Here is a 14000-nt window from a genome sequence, read left to right as displayed (position 1 = left end):
GTCCTCCTCATTATTCTCCTGCAAGTACAGGCTGCTGTCTACGGAGGGGTGGATTTTTCCCACCAGCAGTCTGAAGACTGCACACTCTGTGAGCTGGCTAGGTGTGTAAAATTTTCAGTGAAGATGCCAGCCACCAGCCAAGGGATCACACCCACCAACAGAGAAGACTGCGGTGCCTTAGAAATGACGTTATTTAAGAAATCACTCAGATTCTTCACTCCAGGAAAAGAAAATGGTTCGGAAGAAACTGAAGTATCAATCATCATGAATGATGGTCTTGACATCAAATAAAGAGATACTAATTGTGCTTTTGTCAACTGGTGGCTTAGGGTCTGTAGTGCTAAACTACTCAGGAGGCTGAGATCTAAGGACTGTGGTTCTAAACCAGCCTGGGCAGGAAAGTCTGTGAGATTATTATCTCTAATTAACCACCTAAAACTGGAAGTGGAGCTGTAGGTCAAGTGGTAGAGACTTGAGTGCAAAAGCTAAAGGAGATCAGGTCCTAGAATCAGTACACATGCACGTTATCAGTACACACACACACACACACACACACACACACACACACACACACACACACATACACACACACACACACATTATGCATTATGCTTTTGTCTTATGAAATGGAGTAATTTTTAAGTCTGAAAAAAACATTCTCATTCAGTAACACAGATTTCCCTTTTGTTGAGATTAAAGGTCTCTATGTCTGACCCTTTGATGATAATCAACTCCTGTGGTGTCTTTAATGGATTATCTCTGTACATGATATTTATTTGCCCACCATTTGCATGAGGAGGGTGAGATTTATTCTAACTTTCCTGGGTTAGTTCTCCCGTGTAACAGACACCAAGCTTTACTGGTCTTCTCTTCTTGGAGGCTACATTGTCTCCCATAGATCCCAGCTGCCCCCAGTGGTGTTTTTATTGTACGGAAGTTCTGTATGGCTTCAGAACTGCAGAGTTTCCTAGAACCTCTGCAATTCAACGCAAAGGGGTGGGTTTGGACCATGCCAGGGTTGTTTTTGTTTTTGGTTTGCTGAGAAGTTAGGAGTTCAATTACAAAATTAAGGAGAGATTGTTTGACTTTTATATCTTCACTCTATCCTGTGACACATTTGGCTTTATGGCTATTTTTTGCATAGTCTTGTTGCTAGTGCACTTCCTCAAGGTTAAGATATTGCTGCCTTTCTTCAAATTCTTGCCAGGTACTGATCCATTCTTCCGTTTTTTAATTTTTCCCCTTCTTGGATTAATCACCAGATTCAGCATTTGCATGAAATCATAAAACATTGTTGATAACTTTGAGGGGGAAAGCAGTCAGTTATTTGAGGATTTTTTTTTGTCTATCATGAGCATACATCTTCCCCATCAGGATTCACTGGCTCTCTCTACTGGGCTGAGACAAAACAAAAACAAGAGCCAGCAAATAGCCAGTGTTATCACCAGCTACAGCCCAAGAAGTGGCTTCTGTGTCCTTAAAATGGGGGGCAGAATCTCATCTAGCCCAAAAGCATTTTGGAGATAAAGCATTTTATAGATGAGAGCAAGTAGTAAATACTAACTTGCTTAGAGTCACATAGCTACCCAAATAACCACATAAGTAGCTGAGACTGAATTTCACTCAGTAGCCAAAGCTCCTCACTAGGATTCATTCTATCTGCAAGCCTGAGGCAAATTGTTGGCCAACAGATCTTAATTTTTAATATCATTTCCTTGCTTGAAAATGTGTTTATTATTATATAATATTCTACATGTCGGATTAAATATACAATATATACATACTTAACATGTATATTTTGTATGTTTTGGTTCTAATGGTAAAACCAATATATGTGCCTGCTTTGTTGGCACAAAGGGATAGAACCAACCACCATCTATCCATAACTCTTAGGCTACTTCTAATATTCAGTACCATTGAATGGCTATGACTTATACCAATATCTTTTTTATTTTTTGATCCTGGAACTTGAACTCAGGGCCTGGGTGCTGTCCCTAAGCAATTTCACTCAAGGCTAGCACTCTACCACTTTGGACCCCAGCTCCACTTCCAGTTTTCTGGTGGTAAATTGGAGATAAGAGTCCCAAAGACTTTCTTGCAGGGCTAGCTTTGAACCACGATCCTCATATTTCAGCCTTCTAAGTAGTTAGGATTACAGGCGTGAGCTACCAGCACCTGGCTATGCCAACAGCGTTCAATGAGAGTATGTACAAACACCTCTTTCCTTGCACATGTATTTTGGGATCAAAGTACATGGTTTTCACCCATTTCTTCTTGTGTGTCTGTGATTTGCCTTTATTTTTGGCCTCTCCCTAAAAATTTCTTCTTTCTCTTATCCAGCTGAGGAACTTCAACTCAAACTTCCAATGTCCACCTTGGCATATCCCCACATTGTAAACTCTAAGTTCATACTCAGTCCCTAGCAGGATTCATTTTTTTATTCATTGGAGCCTGGATAGCAATTAGTGCTTAAGGAAGATGAATCTTAAAAAGAGAGAGTGTTAGCTTCTGCATAGTTTCATCACTGAATTGTGGTTTCCTGGAGTTTGAGTTTTCTTCGTCTCTGTATCTCTACTGTCTCCTGTCCCTCCCTGCAAGGACTCCAAAGACTTACTTCTATACAGATTCATGCTGCTTTCCAATAGCCAACAGTAAAGATCGGCAAACTTTCAACTCAACTCCTCATTGATGGACGCTGTGGTGTGTGTGTGTGTGTGTGTGTGTGTGTGTATGTGTGTGTGTGTGTGAGCACACGCATGCACATGCATGCCAGTATTGGAGCTTGAACTCAAGACCTCATAGTCTTCCTTAGTTTTTCTCTCCCAGGGCTGAAACTCCACCACTTGAGCCACACCTCCATTTCTGGAATGTTGCTGCTTAACTGCTGATAAGAGTCCCTTGAATTTGTCTTTCCCCAGACTGGCTTCAAATTGCAATTCTCAGATCTCAGCCTCCTGAGTAGTTAGGAGTACAGGTGTGAGACACCGGTGCCTGGCAATGTTGGTTAACTTTCCAGAGAAGACAGAAAACACATGCAGCCAAGGCATTCTATGCTAAGTCACAACACAAGTCATTTGGGTCCTATGCCCTGTCACCTCCCCAGAGACTGAAAAACAAAAACAAGCAAGTATGCAGTTTACCATACTCAAGCCACACACGGTCCCTTCGGCTGCAGGCATAAATTTGGTCTCACACCTGTGGCCCACCCGGTGACACCACAGTGATTTGCAAATGTCCTGAAAGAAAAGCAGACACTCGTAAGGGTGATAACATAAGCAAAAATGAAAACATTTAAAGCTTTTGTATGCAGTTCTATATTCTGGGGTGGATGGAATAAGACAAATTATTTGGGGAGGCAAATGAAGTCAGCAGTAGCAAGGCAATGCACTCTAATGACTGTGGAAGGCTAAAGTTTCTCTAGAAACTACATGCTTAATTACTGAACATGAATTCAGCAGTAGCTGGGCTGTGGCAATTATCAGCAGATACTTGGTTGTGATCTAAGGGATATTGTTTCTAATGATTATTGTAACCAGTGTGTAGCAGAATAGACCAAAACTAAATTAAGGCAATCCTGATTGAAATCCATGTCATGGACATATTATAGAATTCCTTGAATTGCTATTCATGGCTGATTTCTTAGTTTTCATGGTAAAAAAAAAGTGATAAAATTAGCATTTCAGGAGTGGTGCTCAAGGATGTAGTGATGCATGTAAATTATACGTAATATCTGTAAATTCACTTGCATGGTTCACACAATTCTCTCCCCACCAAATCACCTATCATGGTCATCATTACTGTCTTCACCTTCACTGCCACTTTTAATCCTTTAGGAAATGTGGTTCTGACAGTAGTCCTGTGAAAGAAGTTTAACTATCATGAGACAGCATCTCCACAAATGGAGTCAGCAGTAGCATTGCTTGTCCTTCCATAAGGAGTCACTTTTGTCTGGAAGAGAACCAACTGGTGTGGAAAAAGGAACCATCCAGGTCCAACGGAAGGAATGAGAAGCAGCCATTGAAGCAGTTCAACCTTTGCACGGAGAAGCGTTCAGAATTAAATAATATTCCTTCCTACAGCCAGGGGAGAGTCATAACCCATACCATGCGGCCACCATGACTGTAAAACAGACCAAAGAACAGGAGAGCTTAGTCTTCTTTTCTAAATTTTATTCAAAACAGAATGTCAGCACACAGTGCTCAGAGAGGACCAGGAAAAATCAAGCAAAACCAAACCGAACAACAACAACAACAACAAAAAAGCACACAAATTCCAGAGTGAAATAAGACAGACTGGATGAACGTATTATTTCTTCTGTGGTGAGGTACAGAAGTCAAACGTAATTATAGCCAGCTACATGTTTTGGCGACCATGAAAGCCCTCTGAGAAGGCTTCCTTTCAAAGTAAACAGAGAGGGGAGCTTGTCCTTTTTTTTTTTTCCTTTCCTCCAAGCGTATTCAACCAACTTTTCCTTATCTATAATTACTTGGCCTGAAGTCGTCATTTAAGAGAAAAAGAGAAATAACCACAGAGGCCCCTAAAGTCTCATGTTGCCTGGCTATGATTTTTTTCCCCCAACAAGACCATATTTTTAAGGAAAGATGCTTGAAGCTGTCAGTATTTGGTTGTGTCATCGCTGCATGTTCTCTGGTTATATTCACTATATCCTAAGAAGTAAAACTTGACATGTTGGAGGAGTTAATGACTTGCAAAAATCAAACTAGATACCATCCAAACACAATCCTCCTTGCTCTCCCCAGAGACTGTCCCACATTCTTATTTCCCCAATCTTACTTTGTGACACCTCCATCCTTCCTTCCAGCCATTCAGGCTCCAAATCTTGCAGCCATCTTTGATTCCTGTCTTCCTCTCACATTCCATCAGTAAATCTGTCACCTGATCACCCTTACCCTGTTTATTCTCAACACAGTGATCTCCAATATGGCAGCCTGTCATTAGATGTGACTTGTTAAATGGGAATTTAGATGACCTAAAACTAAATAAAAATTCACTTTCCCTGTCACCATAGTCATTGTTCATGTTCTTAAAGTAAGTAAATATGCTGGGTGGTATGCAAGTATAGAGAAATATATTAAGTGAAATAAGGTAGATCTATGGGAGAACTTAAGTAGTAAAATGCCTTGGAAAGGCAAAGTCAGAGTTCAAGAAAATAAACACCAAGAAGCGGGTACTGGAAAGGGGTGGGGTGAGGTCAGTGGGAAAGGGGGATGAATAAATGAGGTGGAGAAAATGTAGTCAAGAATTCCATGTAGATCAATCATTCAAAATTAAGAACAGGGAAGGGGTGAGTGGGAAGGGATGGGTGAGAATGTTGAAAGAGGTGATATTGATCAACTGCTTTGTTAAACAGCAACTCCCCTGTACAAGTACTTGAAGATAATAAAAGAAAGAGAAAGAGACAGTCATGTCTACCATATTGGATGGCAGGGAAGAAAAGTTCTACAGACAAATCCTCCCACATCAGGTCAACCAGCTCTTCCTCTGCCTGGACCCATGCAACTCCTCTGCACAACCCCCCCCCCCAACAACTTCACTCACAGAAAATGCACCTCCAAGCCATATGTCATCAAGTCCCTTTTATCTCTAATTTGGTCTTATATGAGCTCACTCTGCTCTGCTCTCCCTGGTTATATGCTAATCTGCCAACACTTCCAGTTTGCTCCAAACCAGGGCCTGTCTCTGCTTGTTCTAATTCTCCACCTATCTGAACTCCTAACACTTCTTTGCCTTCACCAGCTCTTTGCCTAAATTCCACCCCTACCTCCATGGCTGCACTAGTAGCAGCTGCCAGGCACTAGGAACTCACATCTGAAATCCTAAGCCACTCAGAAAGCTGTGACCTGAGGATCCAGGTTTGAAGCCAGCCCTGGCAGACAAATCCAATGAAACAGCAAAAAGCTGGAAATGGAGTACCAGCCCTGACTATAAAAACTGAATCAGGACCATGAGATCCTGAGTTCAAGTCTCAGTACCAGCTCGCGCATGCGTGTGCACACACGCGCACACACACACACACACACACACACAAACTTTAACACCTCAACTTCAATACCTAATCAGCCTTCTCATTATTTTATCCTATGCCATTACTAGTGACTTCATTTACAGCTTCAGTTACAATGTTTTCTGCTCCTGGCCTTCATTCCCTTCATCATGGCATGATGCAGGATGGGGGTGAGGGAGGGGGGATGTCCATGGGTTCACTTTATCTCTGATGCATCCCAAGAGCTTAGAATAGAAATGCCTAGTACAATCAATATTTCCTGTAAGCCAAGTGCATGATTAATTCTATAAGGAGAAAACTCATCTACATCAATAATTTTTTGAAGTCTCTGGAATCCTTCAGAAGAGCCTGCAATTTAAGAATTAGAAATGAAACATGTGACCCCCCCCCCACAAAAAATAAGCATAGATCCTATTTCCCCAGGCTCCCCTTGGTTATTTTCCTGGCTCCTCACAATGACCCCATGGGGAAGACAGAGTATTATCTCCTGTGTACTCATGGGAAAACTGACAATCAAGATAAAGAAACCCTTCCCTGCCTTATGCAGGTGAGCTTTTGCTCAGCCTGGGTTTCAATCCCCTTATGCTTAACCTCACTACCCAAGATTATAAGCTAAGCAATAATTAAGATGTAACCATCAACAAGAATCGTGACTGCTATCATTTTTAAATCAAGTTTACAGGGGGTATAATTTACTACAATAATGGGCACCCATTTGAAGCACATGGTTATAGAAGTTGGGACAAAATATATACACCACTGAAGACACCACCATAATCTTAGACAGAACACTCATCTCACCCCACAAAAAATAACCTTCACAGAGGCAATCACTGTTCTGATGCCTGTAACTAGAAATCAGGGATGCTTTTTCTTAAATTTCATAGAAATGGAATTATACCAAGTGGACTTCCTTTGGTATTCTGCTCAATGTGGGTTTTATTATCTATGTTTTTGTGTATGTCAATAGCTGTTCTTCTCTTATTGATATATAGAGTTTCACAGAATAAATACAATGAAATTTTCTTCACTTTCTCTTTCTGAAGGACATTTTAGTTTGCTTCCTGCTTTTGGTTCTTCTGAATCAAGCAGTAACTAAGAACATTCCTGAACAAGTCTTTTTTGTGGACATAATTTTATTCTGTCAGATTAAGACAGAGGATAAAGGTACATTTAATTTCATATGCTTAAACAAAACATAGGCTGAGTGTGGTAGCACACATCTGTAATCTCAGCTAGTCCAGAGAGTAGGAAGATCGTGGTCTGTGATCAGTCTAGACAAACGTTCAAGTACCTTGTCTGGAAAAACAACAAAGGACTAAGGGTATAGGTCAATTGGTAGAGCACTTGCTCAGAAATGCAATTCCCTATTTTCCAGTGCTTAGCAGTAAGCAGGAGTTCCAGTGGTTTCATTTTTATCATTGATAAGATTTGGTAATGCCACTAGGCAACATATTCTATATATTTCTGACAGATGAGAATGAATAACACTTCCGTGTATTTATTGACTCTCTGCTGTTCATCTTTTGCAATGAGCTGTTTATATATCAGATCCCCTTCTTTCCTTTATTTTTGTGTATGTTTGTCATTAAGGGATTGGCACTGGGCTGATTTTATATTCTCAATGATAACCTAAGAGGTAGGGCTATAATGGTCAAGAATCTACTCTACCAAAACCCCAGGATTACCTCTGCTACCCTCCTACTTACTAGTTGTATAAATGTGAGCAAAACATTTATTTCAGAAAATCTGGAAAGAAACACATATCCCAAAAGTATCAACAACACACACACTCATACACACACACAACATGCTTGAAGAATACAAACTAAATAGATATAGCTATTTTTATACACAAGAATGACTATCTTTCCTCCATTTTCTAAGAGCGGCATTCAAAACGTATCAGCAAGATTTTGCTACAACTTTGCCTCTAAAGCCTATTCAGGTTCTTTCTTCTTTCTTTCTTTCTTTCTTTCTTTCTTTCTTTCTTTCTTTCTTTCTTTCTTTCTTTCTTTTCTTTCTTTCTTTCTTTCTTTCTTTCTTTCTTTCTTTCTTTCTTTCTCTCTCTTTCTTTCTTTTTCTTGCTTGCTTGCTTGCTTTCTCTATTATCTTTCCCCTGATCTTGGGCAGATTGTTGAACTTCCATTTCCTTACTTCAAGGGGAACAATAATTAATGTCCCCTGTCTGTTCTACAGTAGATAAAATAAGACACTGGAGTCAAACAAATGGAGATCAAGATCTTATCCTTATCACAGATAAAGAAACATTGGAGAATGGCTGTGATCTGTGGCCAAATAGGTCTGGCACGGTCTCCCAGGGTTAACTTTCTCCTTCCTGTGTGTAGGCAGAAGGGTGCTGGCATAGATAGTTCTCCTTCTGAGGTGTTCTACCTAGAGGTCATGGGCAAGAAGTGTGGGGGCTGAATCCAAGTAGCACAAAACCAGCAGATCCAGCTGTGCGCATGCTCAGAGGTACCCTTTATTGGGGAAGTCTCTCTGGATTCTTGAATGAACAGGGATGAATGAAAAGCGCCCCTCCCCCTCCCACTGTGAGCTCCAACCAGCAGTGTAAACTTAGTGACTGGTTGAGGATGAGTAGCAGCTCTTATGTCACATCCCTGCGAAGCCCTGCGTTGGTCAGGCAAGGGATTGGCACACAGACCGTGACAATGCAGCATCACCAGTTCCTGGTTGTGACACCTTAAGGTGAGAGGGAGCCCAGAGAAAGGTGTTTTAAAGGAGGGAGCCCTCATGCATGGCTGACTCACTACCTGGGATGCACAATGATTACTCATTCACAGGAGAGGACACACAGATCACTGTTTATACCCCTGAGCAAGGAAATATCTGAAACCCATATGTGGCCATCAATATCCGGTGAGTGCAAGGGTAAGAAGAAAGTTAATAGAAGATGAAGAACGATATAATACGTTGGTGGATTGCAGTGGAGAGTGTGTGATTAGATGGTAGGAGGTTTCTATTTACTCCCAAAGAGGAAAGACATACACAGTCTATGCTTTTTTAAAACAAATTTTAAATGGTTACTATAAAGGTGATGTACAGAGGAGCTATGGTTCCATAAGTGTTCTACTCTTGTTCAAGGGAAATGATGGGTTCCAGACACTCACTGGAATTGAAACGTCTTCATGGAAGTACCATTCTCTTTGGCTTCAAACTTTCGCAGTGAGCCTCTAAGCCAAGGTGACTGAGCATCTGCTCTAGGACAGTACCTGTGCTGAGTCCCCTGCTCTATGAGAGTACCTGCGCTAGCTACTGAGTCACAGAACCAACTAAAAAGATGTCCCTTGGTCCAGCTGGTCTTTCCCAGTGCAAGAAAACCACCAGCAGGGAAGTACTGTTAACACTCTCTCCATGTCTAGGGCCGTCGGAAAGACAATACAATTTCACCACTGAGCCAGGAGTACTCACTCCAAATGCTACAGGACCCTTGGCCTGATGGTCTTGGTCTTACTTTGACAATGATGGGAATGGAGCCTCAGGGGAAGGTATTAGGAAACATAAGACATGTCCTGGAAGGTATAATACTTCTCTTAGGTCTTTGTTGGTTCTCAAAAGATGACAGTAATAGAACTTGAATCTGGCCCTCTCAGTCTCTCTACCGGATGATGGTCAATGCTCCAACCATTGCCACCTGCTCTCTTGTGACACAACCAAGGAGACTATCATCAAAGGCCAGAACCAGGGCCGTGAACCTCCATGACTACCAGCTACAGAAGCTTTCTTTCTTCACAAGGACCCCAACTCAAGTATTTTGTGGCAGCCACGAAACACTGAATAATACAAATACTTCAGAAGAGAACCAAGATGGCACTTGGTGTACCAAACACATAGAAAATTTGAGGCTGAGAGAGGAAAGATGAGGGATAAAATAGGGGCAGCCTCAGACACACTCTCCCCAGCCCCAACACTGACAAGGTAGCCAGTGTGAATAGCCAGACGGGCGAAAAGACAGCCATGATGCTGTCTGAACAAGAAGAAAGCCTTCTCATTTGTTGAATGGTGCAACTGTACCAAATTAAGCCCTGCAGTACTATGATTATCTTCTTGTTAGCAGTTACCTATGTAGACACTAATTAGCACTGAGGGAGGCTGAGTCATTTGCCAAAGGCCTCTCAGGAGTGGTAGAAAAAGATCCTTAAACCCAGGTCTATATAATTCTAAAGTGTGTGTGTGTGTGTGTGTGTGTGTGTGTGTGTGTGTGTGTGTGTGTGTGTGTGTGTGTGTGTGTGTGTGTGACAATGAAGATTGTCTAGCTCAGTGGTTCTCAACCACTGTTCAAAGTTTCCCATTCCATAGGTGCAGATAGAACCAGCGTATTTGTGTTTCTAGCAAGTTCCCTGTGATACTGACAATGCTGCATCGTTAGCTGGGTAGGGTACTTGGGGAATTTGTTTTGAGTTTGTTTGGTGCTCTAACCCTTCCTTTCTAGGAATCATGGTCTCAGGGAGGGGCAGGAATAAAACAAACTGAGGAATGAAAGACAGGAAGAGGAAGTAGTGACAGGCTGGTGAAGACGTGGAAGAAGTACTTCCTGTGTCACCAAATTGAGCTCAGTACTCTCAGTGCTAAGCTGGACATGCAGGAGGTTCCATCGCTTCAGAAGTCCACCCCCCACCCCCCAGCCTCACAAGGGCACTGTGCATGATCTTGAAGTAGAGCCTCTGGTGAAAGGTACAAGCAGTAGAATTATGAGCATGCCAAAAGCCAGGCTGTGGGGGAATAATCCACATTCAGGATCCATGCACCAATGCTTCCTTCCTTCTCCACCTCACCTCCTTGCCATCTTAAACACACCTTTCCTTTTTGGTTTTTTGGTTTCTTGAAGACAGTGTCAATAGAGCCCCACACGCTCAGTGCTGTGGGATTGCAGGCATGCACCGTCAAGCCCAGCTAAACATCTCTTTCTGAAGCTATCCTCCCCATCCTCCAGATATTCTCCTCTCTGTGCCTTTCATCATTTTAGTCCCCATCTAGTGTGGAATCTTCATTGCCCTGGGCTCCCTTTCTCTACAAAGACCCTCTCCAAGACAGAGATACTATCTTTTCAAAGTATAGTGTGGTTCTTGAAAATGACGTATAACTTCAGCATGGTTATTTATGCCCTGTACACGGACTGACACACAACAGGCACCCCCAAAATGTCTGTACCTTTGTGTGATTCTGCAGGAATGAGGGTCATTTGAGAAACTTCCTTTGCATTTCTAAAGAGAGTAACTCCATTACCAGTGCTTCACTCGCTGCAGAGTAAGCGAATAATAAATACCTGATTGATGACTGAGGACACTAATAAATCTTCTAGAACAAAGTGATGAAGAGGCCATGTTAGGACTCAACTCTCTTCCAGCAAAGTGAATGGCTATTTGCTTCTGCCTAAGAGCCTCAACTTCACAGGCAAGTTAGAGTCAGCCCTGAATCTGTTCATTTTCACATATTACACATTAACATTAGCCAGAGGGAAGCCCATGTGTCACGGAAGGTATGCCAAGAAATGTGACTGGATACACTTTTTCTTTCAGCATTTAACATATATCCCCTTATCATACTTATGATTGACAGATACTATTTCTCAGGATTTGTATTTTGAAAGTGAGTAGAGTAATACAAAAACAATTAGGTAGGAAAAAAAGGCAGAGATACTGCACAATGAATGAAGATTGCTACTAATGACTGAGTATTAGTTCAAGAAAAGCTGGTCTTCAATGGAGAAGCAGCAGCTCCTCATCATTGCAGAATAAACTTTTTTGTTTGGATTCTGTCCTTTAAAATAGTTTTGTGGCCTTGGGAAAACTGAATACTTTCTCTAAGATCCAAGTGAAAAGGGGCAAGAACTTCTCAGGGATTTTTTTAAAAGTTTGAGGTCAAGTCAAACAAATCTTAAATAAATCCCTTACTGCTGGAAATGACGGGTGGAGATGGTGATGGTAATGGTGGTAGAGGATGGTGGTGGTGGTGGTGGTGGTGGTGGTGGTAATTATGATGGCGCTGATATGACCTACGCATGTTTCTATAGTTGATATTGATAACGTGGGAGCTGGTGGTGCGTAATGGTAAAAAAGAGGAATAGGGAGAGACAGAGGAAGAGGAAGAGGAGAAAGAAGAAGTGGTGAAGGAGAGAAAGAGGAGGAAGAAAAAGAGGAGGTAGTAAAGGAGGACGCCAAGTAATAAGACACTGGCAGATAGGAAGTTCAAACCTCCCTAATTGCGTGTCTGGTACCCATAGACTTCATCTGCTAGTAGTAAATCTGGGAAGAATAGTTTATACTTATCACTGGTTTTATATCCTTCATGTTTATTTACCTTCATGTTTATAGACCTGTTCAGGTACCCAGGACTTCTCACTGGATATGGAGAATATGCCAACTTAACAATGGTCCTAATTTTTGGTAATACTGACAATGATAACGATCCTTGACGAAGTGCAGTGAGAGAGCTCTCCTTTCTACAGGGTGAATTCTTGCATTTTCCCATTTTTCTTGTTCATGTCTTGAATGAAAAAGGACTCAACAGAAAAATCATACTCCAGAACACTCAAGATACACCTTGAATTTCTACAAAAATATTGGTTACCAATGACAATTTTAAATAAAAGGCACATGGAGGCATTTAGTGATGAAGTTTCTATAAACGTGAAGACTATAGAATCAGTGATGAGAAGTAAGTAAAAGCTATTCTTCCCAGATTTACTGCTAGCGGATGAAGTCTATGTGTAGACGGGAGGAATTTCCTTCTAAGGGTGCTATTTAACCTGGGTCTGGATAACACATCGACAGTAAAATTGCCACTGAATCATCATGCCAAACAACTGACATTTTAGAGATAACCCAGACTCTCACCTTTGACCTCGGCAAAGCAAATGTTTATCCTTCCTGTAGGTACACAGACAGGCTGTAGAATCTTAATGCAAGCTGGACATCACGAGCAAACATACCTTCGCAAAACCAAGGCTGCATAACTTGGCTTTGGCTCCGAATTGCCACTTGCACTGAGTGTCGGCATCATAAATCTGTCCTGGGAGTTTGTCCGGATATTTATATTGCCCTGTTTGCTTGGGTTCATCCACTAGACATCCAGCCTGAGGTGTGCTAGAGTGGATAACACATCCCTATTAATTACCAGATCATCTGTGATCTCTCCACTTAAAGTAAACTGCCCCCCTCTGAATACAGTGATACAAAGAAAACTAGAACATAGTTAAAGAAAACAAGTAGAAATTTAAAGTTCTAATACTTATTTATTCCCAAAAGTGAGTCTTATCTGAAAGAATAATATAAGCCACAGTCCCAGGGCACTGGGTGGCCCAGACATTCAAGGGACCTGTCTTGCGATTGGACAGGAGATGGGAACAGTAAACTATGAAATTTCCTTCAACAATCTCCTATGACATTTGACCACTTTTTATTGCATGTCTACTCTGGGGAAAGGATGAAGCACTAAAGCTATACAACAACCCAGACAGAGACAATGAGCACGTTCACTTTAAATCCTGATGTGTTTTGTTTTGTTTTTACAGGTGAGGAGGCACAGGTCAAGGATGTGCTTTGCCTCAAATAAGCGTCACCAACTTTAAGGTACTCAGAAGGCTGAGATCTGAGGATCACAGTTCACAGCCAGCCCAGGCAGGGAAGTCTGTAAGACTCTTATCTCCAATGAACCACCAGAAAACAGGAAGTACAGCTGTGGCTCAAAGTAGCAGTGTGCTAACCTTGAGCAAAGAAGCTCAGGGACAGTGCCCAGGCCCTGAGTTCGAGCCTCATGACCAACTACAACAAAAACTTCATTAAGGTTATTGAAAGAATCTGGAGGAGGGATACACTGATGGGTGAGGTATGTTTATGACATGTTGAGATGAAAATCAGTCTTGACAGACTCACTTCTTAGAAAAAAAAACTTTATCTCCACTTATTTAAATAATTAAACTACGGTATTACTAAGAGGTTAAGTATCAAGGTGG

At 41.6% G+C, this 14000-nt stretch overlaps 1 protein-coding gene across 1 annotated transcript in view; it reads right to left on the bottom strand.

The window, feature by feature from the left end:
* Positions 1-14000, bottom strand: part of LOC138825086 (A disintegrin and metalloproteinase with thrombospondin motifs 18-like) — a 97676-nt gene that overhangs the window by 37552 nt on the left and 46124 nt on the right. Inside the window, exons 9-10 of the mRNA XM_070019458.1 lie at positions 12978-13131; positions 3141-3236 (exon numbers count right to left, since the gene is read on the bottom strand). Coding sequence (XP_069875559.1) covers positions 3141-3236; positions 12978-13131 — 250 coding nt within the window. The remainder of the gene's footprint in view (positions 1-3140; positions 3237-12977; positions 13132-14000) is intronic.

Source organism: Dipodomys merriami, unplaced genomic scaffold, assembly GCF_024711535.1.
Source record: "Dipodomys merriami isolate MVZ:Mamm:240054 unplaced genomic scaffold, mDipMer1.0.p SCAF_134, whole genome shotgun sequence".
In the NCBI taxonomy this organism is placed as follows: Eukaryota; Metazoa; Chordata; class Mammalia; order Rodentia; family Heteromyidae; genus Dipodomys; species Dipodomys merriami.
This window is presented reverse-complemented; position numbering and strand designations above follow the sequence as displayed.